The following is a 17,019-nucleotide window of genomic DNA, read 5'->3' on the forward strand; positions in this document are numbered from 1 at the left end:
ATATACAAATATATACATATATATGTATATGTGTGTATATACTCATCATCACAGCAGAAGGAAATAATGTCATTTAGAATCAATTAGATTGAGGCCTTTATTAGGAAGAGAGCTGATCATGTGGGAAACAAAAGCACAGGAAAACTTACTAATATCCTTATATCTACAGGTCATTGACATGTGCTTGAAACAGGCAGAGTGGCATTCCTCCAAGGACTCAATTGCCTTGATGTTAATATGTTGCTAACAGGAAAAGACAATCCTGATCTCAACCCCCCAAGCCCCAGCAGGATTCTGTGTCTATTTTAACATATAACATTTCTTTTGGAACTTCCTTCTCAACCCCCCAACTCCCTATTGGCAATCATCCCCAAAGCAGATGGCCCACCGAGAAGGGTCCGATGACTAAGGTTTTTTAGATGGTAATAAATGACCTTTTCCCAATTACCACTAGCCCCTCAAGTTCCTACAAACCTTGATAGGTTTGCTTCCAAAATCCCTTATAGACTTTGGCTACCTCAAACTCCCTCCAACTTGAAAGTATATAATGGGCCAAGTCTCGTGACACAGTGCAGCTCTTTCTGCTCCCAAGTCCTGTCCCCATGCTTTCATAAAATCACCTTTTGCACCAGAGACATCTCAAGAAATCTTTCCTTGCCATCGGCTTCAAACCCTAATGTTCTTTCCTATATGGATACCAGAGATTCACAGTTTATATCACAGAGAGTTGCCCACCTGTAACAGAAACATGAAAAAGTGTTCATCATCATTAGCCATCAGGGAGATTCAAGTCAGAACCACATTGGGATACCACCTTACACCAGTTAGAATGGCCAAAATTAGCAAGACAGGAAACAACATGTATTGGAGAGGATGTGGAGAAATGGGAGCCCTCTTACACTGTTGGTGGGAATGCAAGTTGCTGTAGCCCTGTTGGAAAAGAGTGTGGAGATTCCTTGAGAAATTAAAAATAGAGCTACCCTAGGACCCTGCAATTGCCCTCCTGGGTATTTACCCCAAAGATAAGATGCAGTGAAAAAAAAAAGGGCCAACTGTACCACAATGTTCATAGTAGCTATGGCCACAGTCACCAAATGTGCAGAGCCAAGATGACCTTCAACACATGAATGCATAAAGAAGGTATGGTCCATAGGTACAATGGAGTATTATGCCTCCATCCGAAAGGATGAATACCCAATTTTTGTATCAACATGGACAAGACTGGAAATTATGCTGAATGAACTAAGTCAATCAGAGAGCACCAATTATGTGGTTTCGTTTAATTGTGGAGCATAAGGAAAGACATTAGGAGGAGAACATTAGGAGAAGGAGAAGAGAAGTGAGTTAGAGGAAATTGGACAGGGAGATGAAGCATGAGAGACTGTAGTTTCTGAGAAACAAACTGAGGGTTATGGAGGGGAGGGCGGTGGGGGGTTGGGTGAGCCTGGTGTTGGGTATTAAGGAGGGCATGTATTGCATGGAGTACTGGGTTTGGTGCATAAAAAGTGAATCTTGGAATACTGGAAAAAAAAATAAAACTGCAAAAAAAAAAAAAAAAAGAAAAGAAAAAGAAGAGTTGACTACCTTGAGGGCAAACATTGTTTGATAAATATTTCATCTTTCCTTTCTCCTCTGAATATAGTCCCCTCTTTGTGATGAAGTTCTTGAACCTAGGTGGGGCTCAGAGCCGATGGCTAAGAAAGAACTCTTTAGACGTCTTTGGTGCAAAAAGGTGGTTTATTAGAGCACGGGGACAGGACCCATGGGCAGACGGAGATGCTGCTGCGCCAGGCATGCGAGGAGTGGCTGGTTATATACACAGGAGTTGGGTAGGTGAGGACAAAGGGGTGTTCAGAAGGGCTGTTGGGGTAAAGAATACTATCAGGATATTGAAGGCCTGGTTACTATCAAGCCAAGGCCACTTTCCCTCGAATGAGGCATTAATATAAAGACAATTGGGAGTCTCCTGGTGGAATGTTACATTCCTGCTATCAAGCATCCTTGTTAGTGAGATTTGGGTTTAGAAGAAATTTAACTTTATTTACTTTTCCTTATACCTCAGCCCCCTTCAGTTTTTATGGAGGGGAGGGTGACATTAGGGCTTGAGGAATTGAGTTATCTGCCTTTGGAAACTGGGCTATTGATAAGGTAACTTCTTTGCTGTGAATCTCAAGGACTTTTTTTTTTAAAAGATTTTATTTATTTATTTGACAGAGATTACAAGTAGGCAGAGAGGCAGGCAGAGAGAGAAGAGGAAGCAGGCTCCCTGCTGAGCAGAGAGCCCGATGCAGGACTCAATCCCAGGACCCTGAGATCATGACCTGAGCCAAAGGCAGCAGCTTAACCCACTGAGCCACCCAGGTGCCCTCTCAAGGACATTTGTAAACCAAGGGAGACTCCTGCCCTGCAGGACTGTGATCTCTGCAAGTTAACTATTTGTTTTCCTTCTAGGGTAGTCAGGAGTGCCTGAGGAATGCTACACATATTACGGAGGGGAGCAGGTAGAGAGGGGGGTGCAAGGTGCCAGCTTTTGCTTTGTCTTCAGCCAGCCTACTGCTCCCTTATCATTTGGAAATTCTAAATCCACCTCCTTCTTCTTAAGTCAGTGACACAGGAGCTTCAATCACCTGTCTTTGTGCCTCATGTCTTTCTTGTTCCCATAATTAAGAACTTCATTGTTTTCTCTACTGAAAATGTCTTACATCATTTTAAGCCTTAGACCAGCTGAAGAATTGAGAACAGCGCAGGAAAAACAAACTTTCCTCTCCTCACATTCATTCTGTTGTGTGAACTGACCTCCATGCTTCAGACCGGAACAGGACGTGCACACAGAGCTGGGGATCAAGGGCAGCCAGAGCTTCATTGCTTTGCCAGCCAAGGAGGCCTCAGCAGGTCAGGGCCGCAAAACCTGCAGTCTCCCAAAACTCTGATGGTGGAGAAGGCAGGGCTCGAACTCTGTTCCCAGCCCCAGCCTTGGTTCCCCTGCTTGGCCTAGTCACCTCCCCAATTCTTCCCAGCAGGGTCACCTGTGGAGTTTCAGGAAGAATATCCTCTGCGGGCCTCCCCCTCAGATTCTGTCAGTTGGTTTGGGCGAAAGCAACACTGTTGTGTTAATTAAGGGCTCCAGGAGATTCTCAGTGAGGCCAGGGGGGAGCCCGAGGGCTTTCGGTGGTTTTCTGAGAGTGTATTTGCTGCTTTGGTCCTGAGGAAATGACAGGGTCTCTGCTCCGTGAGTCTGGGAAAGTCGGGTCTATGCGTCCATGCAGCCCGCGGTTCCGATGCTGATGCTGACGTTGTGAGTGGCGGTGGCAGGGAATCCCTCCCTCCCCACAAAGCAGGTGAGGAAAATGCAGGGATGGGTGTCCTTGTGGGAGCTCACAGTTTCTGAGCTGCTCCGGACACAAAGGACTGGGAAGTTGGGCCTTTTCTGCATCTCCGAGTCCTGCCTGCGGGCGAGCGGTGTGAAGAGAAGGAGCTCTGTTGCTGGATTTCAGGGCATTTTCTCCTGATGCAGCTGTGATTTCCCACAGATCCCTCGTGAGGACGAAATCTAGAGGTGGAGGCGAAGGCAGAAATGGCCGGTTCTCAGGTGAGCCTGGTGTCCCCGTGGAGCTGTGTCCTCCGTTTCTCCACAGACCGTCGTGTTTAGAAGCTGCAGATGTGGATGCCTCGAATATGGGTGCTTCTCGATTCTGCGTTCACCTGTTTTTAAGGTGTGGTCAGAATTGATACTCATGGTTAGGTTTTTTGAATGCTTCTCTATGTCCCAGAGCCTTCTGTCCTGTGTCCCCAAACTGGCTTCCATAGTGCATCAGCTGTTGTCACTTTGACTTAAAGCCACGCGAGGAGTGTCAGTATTCTGTTGGTAGCCGATCCGGAGGGAAAGGAGATTCCTGTGGCTGATGAGGTCGATTCTGGGATGTCAGGGAGGGAAATAATTTCTCATTCGGGTTCCTCTGTATTCTTGATCAGCTGTGTGCAGCTGGGGAGTAAGGAAATGCAGACATAAACTCGATGAGTAGGAGTCCAGAAAAACTTGAAAACTTCTCACTGTAAGAAAGGGGGTGTGAGTGTCTTCATCTTTAGCACGTGAAAGAAATATTCTTTTATTTTTTTAAAAGATTTTGTTTATTTATTTGACATACAGAGATCACAAGTAGGTAAAGAGACTGGCACAGAGAGAGAGGAGGAAGCAGGCTTCCCGCTGAGCAGAGAGCCTGATGCAGGGATTGATCTCAGGACCCTGGGATCATGACCCCAGCTGAAGACAGAGGCTTTAACCCACTCAGCAACCCAGATGCCTTTGAAAGAGATAATCTACTTAAAGTCCACTAGAGGAGGGTGCCTGGGGGCTCAGTCAACTAAGGTTGGACTGTTGATTGCAGCTCAGGTCAGGATCCCAGGGTCCTGAACTGGTATCCCCGTTTCTTGCTCTTTGCCCAGAGGGGAGTCCGCTTTAAGATTCTCTTCTTCTCCTGCCTTTCCCCATATCCTCTAAAATATAAATCAATCTTGGGGATCGAAGGTGGTTCAGTCAGTTAAGAGTCTGCTTTCTGACTTCAGCTCAGGTCGTGATCTTGGGGACCTGAGATCCAGCCCCACATCGGGCTCCCGGATGGGCAGGGATCCTGCTGCTTTCTCTCCCCCTGATTTTCTGCCTGTTTGTGTTCTTTCTTGCTCTCTGAAATAAATACAATATTTTTTTTCAAAATTTTACTTACTGTGGCACCTGGGTGGCTCAGTGATTAAGCCTCTGCCTCCAGCTTAGGTCATGATCTCAGGGTCCTGGGGTCCAACCCCACATCAGGCTCCCAGGTGGGCAGGGATCCTGCTTCTCCCTCTCCTTCTCCTGTTCTGCCTGCTTGTGCTATCTCACTTGCTTTCTTTGAAATAAATACAGTCTTTGTTAAAAAAACAAAAAACAAAAAACTTTCTTTATTTGTAAGAAAAAGAGCACAAGTAGGGTGTGTTATGGGCAGAGGCAGAAGGCTCCCCACTGAGCAAAGACATTCCCCCACCATCCCAATGTAGGAGGGATTCCCAGGACCTTGTGTCTTGGCCTGAGCAGAAGGCTGATGCCCACTGACTGAGCCACCCAGGTGCTCCTATAAATATAATCTTTTTTTTAATAAAGATTTTATTTATTTGAGAGACAGAGATCGCAGTAGGCAGAGAAGCAAGCAGAGAGAATGGAGGAAGAAGACTCCTTGCTGAGCAGAGAGCCCCTTGCAGGACTGGATTCCAGGACTCTGGGATCATGACCTGAGCAGAAGGCAGAGGTTTTAACCCACTGAGCCACCCAGGTGCCCCTATAAACATAATCTTTAAAGAAGATGAAAATAAAAATAAATCTTAAAAATTCAAAGAAAAGAAAGGAGTAAACTAGCTGTTTCTAGCACAGGGATGCTGTGTTGTCTCAGTGTAGTGTGTGTCTCAGTCTCTTGGGGCCCCAGACGAGTGTCCACGATTAGCTGGAAGTCCGTCCAGAAGCAATGCAGGAATTCCCCTGTGGTGGAAGTTTCCTGAAGACCTAAGAGATGAGCAGGCAGTGGGGCACAGGAGAACTTGTCTGCAAGGGGCAGTGTGTGGGGGTTGCTTTTCTGGAGAAGGAAGGTGAGGAGTTCTGTGGAACCTGTGGGACTTGCTCCTTTCTGCTCACTGTACCTGGTTGTCAGAAGCCCATTGGTTCCTTAGGGTCTTGGTAGTTTTGAGATGGGTCCCCTGCTGGGCCTGTCTGGATTCAGCCAAGGGGACACTGGGGCCCTTCCTCCACTTCTTTGCTCAAGCCTGCTTGCCTAAAAGCAGCCTCTCCAGATCATATAGTGATTCAATTGTTTAGGTATATCTACTGTATTTCCAAAATCAGATTTATATTCTGAAATCCTGTTTTCAGTCCATTGGAAACACCAGTGATGATGTGTCCTTTGATGTGCATTAGGTGCTGATAACGTTTGTTTCCATTGAGCTGATGTGAACTTTTATTGGCTTGGTGCTGTCTGCCAGATCCTCCCCTGAAATGTTTCTATTTTCCTTCCTGTCATTTGTAAGGAACATGGAGTACTGAAGAATATGCAGGAACTGTTGCATTCCAGGGTAAACTATTTCTTCTGTATTTCTCTTGTTGTAGGTTCATTTTTTTTTCTTCCTTCCTTCTTTTAAATGTTTTCTCAGCTGAGAGAGAGTGCTTGAGAGTGATGAAAGGGAAAAAGGGAGAAGCAGATTCCCACTGAGTGGGGAGTTTAACTCAGGGCTCTATCCCAAAAGTTTGAGATCATGACCTGAGCTGAAGGCAGACCCTTAACCAGCTGAACTATCTGGGTCCCCCTTGCTTGTAGTTTCTGAGGAGAACAAAGTCAGAAGAGGTCTGGATAAAATGAATTGTCCTTCAACTTCCAGTCTGTTGATAAATACCTGAGAAGGGCAGAGTAGGACATTCCTCAGGGAACTCACAACTGCCTCAAGGTTAATGTTTTTTGGATGCAAAAAGCAGCCTTAGCCTAACAGTAGACCTCCAGGATCCTGTAATTCCTCTTTAACATACGAAAATTGCTTTGAAAACTTGAACTCCATTCCTTAAATGTAGCTCAGGCACCATCCTTCAAGCTTGGGACCCACTGATAAATATCTGGAGGGTCTCTTGACTAAAGTGTTAATATATAGTGAGTGGCGTCATCAAAACACCAGCTGGGAGACCCTGAGGCTCCTGGAAACTTGCTTCCAAATTCCTTAGAGCCTCCTGCTATCCCTCACCCCCTCCCCACCTGAAAGCATAGAACCAGTCCTGCTCACATTCCTCTCCACTTGCGTTAGGACCACAGTGTTTGTACCATGGCTATCTCAACAATCCTTTCTTCATCACTCACTCCAGAGCCCCAATATTTCACATCAAAACATATCTAGAATTTCTTGACCATTGGCTCCTCTCCCACATCCCAACACTTTGCACTGGACAAGGAAGGCTGTCACCTCTGTGTAGTGAATAGAGTTGACTTCTGGGAGTGAAAGTTCTCAACGAGGCAGCCCTCTGCCCCATAGGTTTTTTGTTTTTGTTTTTGTTTTTGTTTTTGTTTTTTAACTCCACACCCATCTCAGGGAGAAGGAATGGTCGGATCTGGTTCTAGTTGGTGACATTAACTCCAGGTTTAATCTTAGGATACATTGTGAACTGTGTCAATGGCCACTTGGAGACTGTGGTATTTATTACAGGGACTGCTGACCTTCAGGGATGTGGCCATAGAATTCTCCCAGGATGAGTGGGAATGCCTGACCCACACTCAGCGGCAACTGTACCGGGATGTGATGTTGGAGAGCTACAGACACCTCCTCTTCTTGGGTGAGGAAGACTCCTTCCAGATTTCCCAAACCCTACTCAGGGTTTTATTCCTTCCCATGAAGACTGTGTTTTTGGAGATTTCTCTTGGAATGACTAGAATTCAGATCCAGGCAGAAAGGGAAATAAGTAGGGGTTTGTAGATGGAGAGAAAAATCTTCATGGTGTTTCCTTCTCAGCCTTAGCTTCTCCTTCCTCAAGGAAACATCATTGCTTGTGTAAATGAGTGGCAGTTCTCAACCTTTAGTGACATAAGTGGTGCTGCTCACATCTTAAACCGACATTTCCCCTTCTTATTATCATGTCTACTACTTGGAAGTGTAGGTCAAGAGGTGAACAATGGAAATTTCTCTTGTGTATTTTTTTTTTTTTTGAAGACATTCTTTACTTATCTGACAGAGAAGGATGACAGGTAGGCAGAGAAGCAGGCAGGGGGGTGGGAAGCAGGCTCCCCACCAAGCAGAGATCCTGATGTGGGGCTTGATCCCAGTACCCTGAGATCATGACGTAAGTCAATGGAGGCTTATCACCCTGAGCCACCCAGGTGCTCTGCCTCCTGTGTTTTCTAAAGGGACTGTTGGGGAACAGCTTTTGGGAAACCATTTTCTAGGATTGTACAATATCGTCTCTTCTCTTCTGAACACAAGACTGATGGTCAGTTAGAATTGACAGCAATAGTCATTTTCCTTTTTCCTCATAAACAGGTCTCCTTCTGTCAAAACCAGACCTGATCATGTTTTTGGAGCAAGAGAAGCAGATCTGGGATGTGAAGGGAAAGGAGACCAGAGGCTTCCATTCAGGTAGGTGGGAACAAGTGAGGCAGATGACAGAGGGGAGGTCCAAGTCTGAAGGAGGAGGGTGGATCTTAAGCAGTGGTTCGAGTAGCTCTCCTTGAGTGTCAGTTGGAGACTTGCCTAGTTTAATGTCTCTCTTTCCAAGAGGAACGGTCTGCTCTCCAACATTATCAAGTTCTTGTATTCTCTAGGGATTCTCCTTCTGCCGTAGTGATGGTCCATCATGTCCATAGGAAGAGTCAGGAGACTCTCCTTTGAGGGGGAGGACCCCCCTAATCTGAGAGCTTTCTATTGTTGTGAGAGCCCTGGGGAAATCATCCTATTTCTGAGGACCTATACACCATGGCCTTTGTCAATTCTGGTTTTCATTATGGGACAAGTAGGTCAGTATAGTTGTATGCGCACTGGAGTGTGGTGGGGAAATTCCCAGAACACTGGAGACAGATTTTTAATGTTTTCTGGCTTATAATTTCTAAGGTATGGAGGCTTTAATCTTAGTCTTACAAAATACAGTTTCAATAAATTCATCAGGTAGCAAAGCACCGCCCTAAAATGAGAAAATGTACTGCTTTATTTCCCTTCAAATGGTCTTTTTTCTTTTTCTTTCTTTCTTTTTTTTTCTTTTTTTTCCCATATCAAAATTTCTGCTCTATGAGTTCCATTTTAAAGTGGTGAAATACTGTAATGTCTATTTGTTTACAAGAATTCCAACATAAAAAATCATATTGGGGAACTAGCACATTTAGACCTTGAACTTGTAGCCTTTAAGAAATTATCATTAATTACCTTATTTTTTAATAATTGCATCATTGTATGATTGTTCTGTGAACTTCTTGTGACTTTGTCATGTGTGTATTCACTTTCTAATTAGTTTTATATGAGATTTATCTTTGAGTTTTTTACATCAAATGTCCTGATAGGACATGGGCATGTGCTTTATAAGAAGTGAGTTAGACAATTAGTAATATTCCCATATAGTTTGTTTAAAAATTTTATTTGTTTGAGAAAGAGAGCAAGAGAGCGAGAGAGAAAATGAGTACGGAGGGGAAGGGCAAAAGGAGAGGGAGATGCCCAGTCCCTGCTGAGCAGGGAGCCCAGTGTGGGGCTGGATCCCAGAACCCTGAGATCATGACCTGAACGGAAGGAAGATGCTTAACTGACTGAGCCCCCCAGGTACCCTAAACTTCCATGTTTGAAAAATCCTTGTGTTCAGTAATGCAGTGTTGCTTCATGGAAAATTAATCATGAGCTTTTTCTTCTACTTTCCTCAGAATGTATCAGAATTTAATCCCAAATATTAATTTCGCATACAGTGTCTCTCCACATATTTTCAACATCTGTGATGTTTATTTATTCAGAAATGAAGATGTTGTTTGTTTCCTCTGTCTTAACCGAATGGACTATAGGGTTACATTCTGTGGAGGAGAACAAATATATTAATACCATAATACATGCCTTTCAAGCTTTTTAAGTGTTCATAAAGTTTTCACTTACAGCTGTTTATGATTGATTTTAATGAGAATTCTTTATGATATTATAGTCCATGAAGACATGCCAATCAGTTGCTTGTTTTTCATGGGTAATTGGACAAAGTTCAAAATTATGGTAATACAGAAGTTTTCCTTTTCTGTCATACATCAGTGTTTTATTTAGAATTTTGTGGGTTGAGTTTTCTCTTATTCTGGTTTGGTAATTTCCTAAGAATGTGCTTCCTTGTCTGGCTCATTCTACGACATTAGCTAGGTGTGGGTTGGGTTTTATCTGTGCAGGTTGTCAGAGGAAGAGAATTTTCAGTTCAGTATATTTTGGCATATTTCAATACCATGTGAGTATAACAAAAAAGAATGAGCTTTATGCTTTTTGCTGGTAAATTATGTGTATTTTTGTCTTTGGTTTGTATGTTGCACATATACTATGTCACCCTTACATTTTTTCTCCTTGGTGAGTGGTCAGTGAATGTTGTACCATGTCTATGTGAGTTGTCAGCCACATAGAATTAATTTCTTCATGTATTTGTGGGTGAATTTTTATTCTCTGTATGAGAGAAAGACTTTTTTGAATTCAGAGGGATTTTAAAACATTTTATACTTCTGTATCATATTTTGGTATGAAATACAAAAGTATACTTTATCTAATTAATTGTAGGATTAATACCCATGATATGTCTTGGTACCTTTGTCATTGAGCTATGTGTCTTCTATGAGTATTTTCATTGTGGTTACCTTAGGGATTCATTAAAACAACTTAGCTGTAAAATGAACATTTTATTTTTATTTTTTTAAAGATTTTATTTATTTATTTGACACAGAGTGAGATCACAAGTGCAGAAAGGTAGGCAGGGAGAGAGGGGGAAGCAGGCTCCCTGCTGAGCACAGAGCCCAGGGTGGGTCTATATTCCAGTTCCCTGAGATCCTGAACTGAACCGAAGGCAGAGGCTCAACTGACTGAGCCACCCAGGTGCCCTCAAACAAACCTTTTTTAAAACTCAGTGTCAGTTATATAGAAAACTCTTCCTGTCTCAACCCCTGCATCCCCTCCCAACTTTGTTACTGACATCACAAATTCTTCTATGTTGTATACTCTATGACCTACGTTTGTGATTTTTCTTCTTTTTTTATTTTTTATTTTTTTATTTTTCCAAAACAAAGCTCTGTAGCAGAAATAAATGTGACTGGTATCTCATTGCAACACAGCCGTTTTGTGTAATTGTCTATATATTTATGTTCAGTGGAGAGCTCTTTGTTCTCAGGTGGTTGGGGATTCTGGGTAGAATCCTTCTATGTCATCTATAAAGACTTCCTTTAATGGTTCTTGTAGGACAGATCTACTGATAAGCTTAGAGGGGTTTTTACTTGGCAATGTCTTCATTTCTGCCTCTGTGGAAAAGAATTTTGCTATGTAAAGTATTGTTGGTGGCTATTTTTCAACTTTGAGTACCTGAGTACGTTATGCTGGGCCCATTCCTGTTTGGACTGCTGAGAATCCTCCTAGTGATTTTCTAGGAGCTCTTGCACACGATGAAGTGGATTTGCCATTGTGTTTGTTTTTAGATATATATATTTATTTATTTGTTTGTTTGTTTATTTATTTATTTGACAGAGGTCATGATTAGGTAAAGAGGCAGGTAGAGAGGGAGAAGCAGGTGCCCTGCTGAGCAGAGAGCTGGATTTGGGGCTCCATCCCAGGAGCCTGAGATCATGACCTGAGCCAAAGGCAGGGGCTTAACCCACTGAACCACCCAGCGGTCCCTGTCATTGTGTTTCAAAACTCTCTCCGGAGATCTGTGATGTTTGATGGGTAAATTACATGTCACGAGTTGTCCCATTCTTTGTATGAGGTCTGCTGCATATACCATAGTTTTATAAGGAACTAATTTGAAGAAATTAAATATGAAGGCAATCATAATGAAAAGACATTTACTGTAGTGCACTGGATTTATATCAAGCAAACTTCTCTGTGCATAAGTGGACCGTTATTGATGAAAAGCACGTTATTCAGTGATTGACTGTATTTGTTAGTAGACTTTAAAGGATTCAGGGGCAGATGGATCTCTAAAGAGGGACAATTATTTTTAGTGTGATTCAGTTTTTCTTTTGACTTTATTTTGTATATGTAGATGGGTTTCCAAAGAAAGCCAGAGTAGCAGAAGTTTCATCAGATAAACTAGCCTTTTATTTTTTGTTTATACTGCTTTGGCATCAGGGTACTGCTGACCTCACAGAATGGTTTTGAGTGTATTTCTCTATTTCAGAATTACAAGATATTCTTTATTGCTATGATTTTGATAAGGACTGTCATGAATGGTTTTTGTAAATGTTAGTTTCTTTTTCTTGTCCTGAGCCATGGCTCACCATCTAACACCCAGGGGTTCTACCTACTGATTGCTGATTGAACCAAGTCACTACAGATAAAATGAGAAGCCACTGCTACACAATTCTCAAGGACTGTTGATCAAATTTTACACTGTATGTTTCTCCTGTTGTTTTGTGAGCATAGAAAACACAAGGAGAGTTTTAGGGTTTTGATCTACACATAATGCGATGTGTCATATTAAGCTAAAGATAGATTTTGAAGTCCCAGAACTAAGTAGGAAGAAGCATGTGTACATACATATGTGTACATATCTTTAGAAGGAAAAGGAACCTTGGTTCAAACCAGGTCATTTCCAAGTTTGAAAACGATGATTTCCTAGCAAATAAAGAGATTCTAGATTCATAATAGAAATAGTTTTCTCTGTATTGTATTGAATTTATGCTTCCTACATCTCATGCATCTTAGTTTGAAAATCTCTCCATGTGAATCATCTCTTACATAACTGGGTTTTACTCCTGTAGGATCGACTCTGTTTTCTTTATTCCTGTGTTGTCCTGTTGCTTACCTACCTTGATAGAGATTTTAACAAGAGCTTCCATGGAATGACATGGTATTCAAAATTTAATTTAAATGTGAGAGTAAGGGCGCCTGGGTGGCTCAGTGGGTTAAAGCCTCTGCCTTCAGCTCAGGTGATGATCCCAGGGTCCTGGGATCGAGCCCCACATCTGACTCTCTCCTCTGCTGGGAGCCTGCTTCCTCCTCTCGCTCTCTCTGCCTGCCTCTCTGCCTACTTGTGGTCTCTGTCTGTCAAATAAATAAATAAAATATTTAAAAAAATAAATAAATGTGAGTGTAATTCTGCGGGGAGCATTATAAATTCCTTTAGTTAAGTTGAGACATCACTCTTTCCTTTGCGATTGGAGAAGTAAGAGTTCCTTAGTTGTTATTCTTTTCCCTTGTAGTTGTTCTAACTTAAACAGAACACAGTGTTCTGTAAGGAGTGATGGAGCAGCATTGGTATCCCAGGAATATAACCCAACATAGGATCATCATCCAGGATGCATGGGTGACCTTGCAAGCATGATGACCTGTGGTTGGCAGTGCCCTCCCTCACTTCTACTCAGCCCTGCGGTGAATCTGTCCTGTGCTCTGATCCATGTGCAAGGCACTGAATCATTGAGAAGTCACCAATTATCAGCTGTGACAATTTCTGCTTCAAACAGCCTTCCCAACATTTGGGGTAGCTGTCCCTTTGTTGTTCAGAGCTCATGTTGTCCCTACACCCCTCTTGACCTGCATGAAAAGAGGATTTGTATGAGTTGTAGAGACAGGTAACATTCAAGTTGGGTAGCATGGTACACTCATATTGAACATGGGATCAGTTGAAGGATAATAGATTTTTCAGTAGCTGTTCTGCTGTGGTCAGCAATACCATGAAAGCCTGTTGCATACATGCAGAAAAGAAGGTGGATATTTGGATATTTACATATCCAGTGAGTTGGTAGATGCTCAGATCTTCTGAAATAGCCCAGATGACCTCAAGTATAATCTGATTTTTACATGTCTTCTTTTTGGGATTGTCCGCCCCCAGCCATGTGCTTATACCTGACTTATCCTGGCCCCAGGATAACTGCCCAGCACCAGAGAGCAATCCATGTTTCTTGCAGCAAGGAGACAGTGTAAATCTCATGGGACATAGTGGATTTGATTTGAACTGTTTCTGTTCTCATTCAGGGAAAGCCTTCCTCCCCAAGGCAGCACTCTGTCTACGCCACTGACCAGAACTGTCACAGGGGCCAGTCTATGCTGAAACACAGTAACTGTAGCAGAGGTGGATGTGGAAGATGTTTTTGAATGTCTCTTCTTTGAATTCTTTCACAGTGTGCGGCACAAAGGCAATGACACTTTGTCCTGAAACTAACTAGCTGTTTCAAGGAAGCCCTAAAATTGAGAGTGTCCTTAAAGTTAGTGCATGCCGATTTTCTGCTGCCTGCATTGGTGTGCTGATGAAGAACTGCTTAAGCCTGCAATTGTTTATGATCTTCCAATAAAAATAGTCAAATACAGTTTTATCGTGAGAATGCTATATTCAGTACTATATAATCCATAACATATATATATTAATGTCTTTCATGCATTTCTTAACTTAAAAAAAGTATATACATAAGTTCCAGATCAGTTTAAAATAAAGAAAACAGGGGCGCCTGGGTGGCTCACTGGGTTAAAGGCTCTGCCTTCCAGTCAGGTCATGATCCCAGGGTCCTGGGATCGAGCCCCCCATTAGGTTCTCTGCTCAGCAGTAAGCCTGCTTCCTCCTCTCTCTCTGCCTGCTTCTCTGCCTACTTGTGATCTCTGTCAGATAAATAAATAAAATCTTAAAAAAGAAAACATATATTCATTTATATTACAGAAAGCTCAGGTGAGAGTCAGGGGAGGGGCAGAGGAAGAGGGAGAGAGAATCTCAAAGTGACTCCCTAGTGAGCTTGAGGCATGACACAGGGCTCGATCTCAGGACCCTGAGACTGAGATCATGAAAAGTTGGAAGTTTAACCCACTAAGCACCCAGGAGCCCCAGTTTGTTGGTTTGTTTGTTTGTTTAAATCATTTATTTTAAAGCACACTACTGAGTAGAGTGAAGACCGAGAGAGAGAGAATCCTGAAGCAGACTCGCTGCTGAGTGGAGAGCTGATGACATGATCAAACCCAGGACCCTGACATCATGAACTGAGCTGTAATGAAGAGTCGCTACTTAACCAACTGAGCCACCCCAGAACTGACATTAGTCAGTGCTGATGGCTTGGTTTTCTCCCCAGAAGCCTGTAAGAGAAGCTCTGAGGTTGTCTAGGGTCCCTGTTCAGGCTTCTAATGGCGCAGGAATGGAGGCTAGGGTCAGCCATGGGAAGTGACTTAGAACATGCATAGCTACCCAGACAGAGAACAGAGAATGTTCTAGTTCAAAGCATTGGCTGGACACCCAAGTCAGTCACAGATGCTGACAGGTCTCCTTAGCCAGGTAGGTTCATCTACACAGGAGAATAGGCAATCATTGGACATTGTCTGTAATGGAGTCCCACCCACACTGACAGCTTTTGGGTGAAAGATTTATACCATGATGTTGGATGAATGCTACTTTGTTAGGTTCACAAAGTAGCCAGGAATGTGTCTTTGGTGCTACAGTGTGCATCGTGGGTATCTTCCAGACCTTTGCAGTTGGCCCTATGGCCTATGGCTGGCAGATCTTAAAGTCAAACCTTCCAGGTACATTGACTTTGGGATCTACCCTGCATGTGGCTGTACAGCAGCTCCAGGTGAGCATCAAGAAATCATGATGGAAAATGTACCTGTACTGTGGTGGATATCTGAGCCAAATCATACATATGCCTTATACAGTATTGTCACTCTTCCGTGAAGTCTTGTGGTGACCTTGTGATCTCTGTGAGCATTTCCTTGGTTGATGTTTTAGTTATAATGATTATTCCACTCATATTTGCATATAAAAAAGCTTGGTGGTATAGTGATAGCATCTTGATCTTGGGTCGAGGACAGATGAGTTTATTGTACAGGAAAACAGATGGTCTGTTTTCATGGTCAAGGATCAGGTATATATGCTAGATGTTCCTTGAAGATACTGGGGTTTCCTATGCTCAGAGTCTCCAACACAAACCCACCCTATGTGCAGTGCGTCTCTTTATGAGTTGGGGGTGGGCGTCTGGCCAGTGAAATTAGTGTGATGAATATGTTTATGATGTTTGCTGTGTCATGAGCCATAAGACACTTGGACTTTGACCTGGGAACCTCTTCTCTTCTGCCAGTATTGGAACACTGCTACAGACCAACAGGTTATAGTATAGGATGTGTGTCACCTTGGAATTTTTACATTTATTGAGATTATTGGTGGACTTCATTCAAAACAACATAGACATTCATAGGTCTGTTTCTTGTTTGTTCATTTAGGTTGTTTCACATAAGTGAATTCACATAAGTGAATATGTACAGTATTTGTATGTCACTTAATTCACATCGTATAACACCTTCTGGGCCAAACCACATATCACAAATGACAAGATACAAAGAAAAAAGCTGAAAGAGACACAAATACAATCTATAGCCTGAATGTTACCAGTGTGGAATGGAGAAGGATGATGGGCAACATGAGGAAGTGGGAATGGAAAGTACAGGCTTCTGTCGGGTGAAAAGAATACAGGGAATTCCTCCAATGGTTTTCCCATAGCATTTTATGGTACCAGATATTAGCTACTTTTGGTGAGTATAGTAGCACCTATAGAGTTTTTGAGTCCACATGTTGTACACCTAATGTAATGGGACATTGTAGAGTATATATTAATAGAAATGAAATCAAAGTGGATACCAAGAAGCATATACATACATAGATTAGTGTCTTACAAAGTTGCAGGTAAAGAAAACTAAACCTACTCTTCAAAAGAAGCTAATCCTAAGTACTCATACTAGGATAAAGTCCTAGGAAAGCAAACTGATCTGTATCACAGTGGAGATAAACGTTCCTTTATGTAGAAGGGAAGGGACAGGGAAAGAGAAGCATGTTCCCAGCAGAGCAAAGAAGGGAACTGGAAAACCAAGAAGATCCTGTGGTGCTCACAGGCAGCCCAGGAGGAGCAGCCCAGGCCATCCATGGAAGAACAGTCATTTCTTTGAGAGCGTCTTAACTCCATTTCCTTTAACTTGGTCTCTTCTCTCAACACTGAGGCCTGTTAGGAAGTCTTTTCTTTGGAAGTGGATTCTTCGGGGAAGACCAGAAAGTGCAACCATGTTGTATAACTGTGCTCATTTTAGGCAAAGTCAGTTTTCAGAACTAAGCCTATGTTCAAAGAAGTGATCCTGTAGCCTGAATCCATGGGTATTAGCAAAAATGCAGGGGAGAGCCACCTAAACCTCTGTCTTCAGCTCAGATCATGATCCTAGGGTCCTGGGATCGAGCCCCGCATCGGGTTCTCTGCTTGGCAGGGATCCTGCTTCTCTTCCCCTCTCTCTGCCTGCCTCTCTGCCTACTTGTAACCTCTATCAAATAAATAAATAAAATATTTTTAAAAAATGCAGGGGAAA

General features: G+C 42.8%; 1 protein-coding gene across 1 annotated transcript in view; it reads left to right on the top strand.

Annotated features, from left to right (window-relative positions):
- Positions 1–3,183: 3,183 nt before the first annotated feature.
- The window catches only part of LOC122911689 (zinc finger protein 665-like), a 46,625-nt gene continuing 32,789 nt past the window's right edge, over positions 3,184–17,019 (top strand). The window contains 4 exon segments of the mRNA XM_044256655.1: positions 3,184–3,338; positions 3,531–3,589; positions 7,207–7,333; positions 8,035–8,130. Coding sequence (XP_044112590.1) covers positions 3,575–3,589; positions 7,207–7,333; positions 8,035–8,130 — 238 coding nt within the window. The 5' untranslated portion in view covers positions 3,184–3,338; positions 3,531–3,574.

The sequence above is a fragment of the Neovison vison genome, chromosome 7 (assembly GCF_020171115.1).
Source record: "Neovison vison isolate M4711 chromosome 7, ASM_NN_V1, whole genome shotgun sequence".
Classification (NCBI taxonomy): Eukaryota; Metazoa; Chordata; class Mammalia; order Carnivora; family Mustelidae; genus Neogale; species Neogale vison.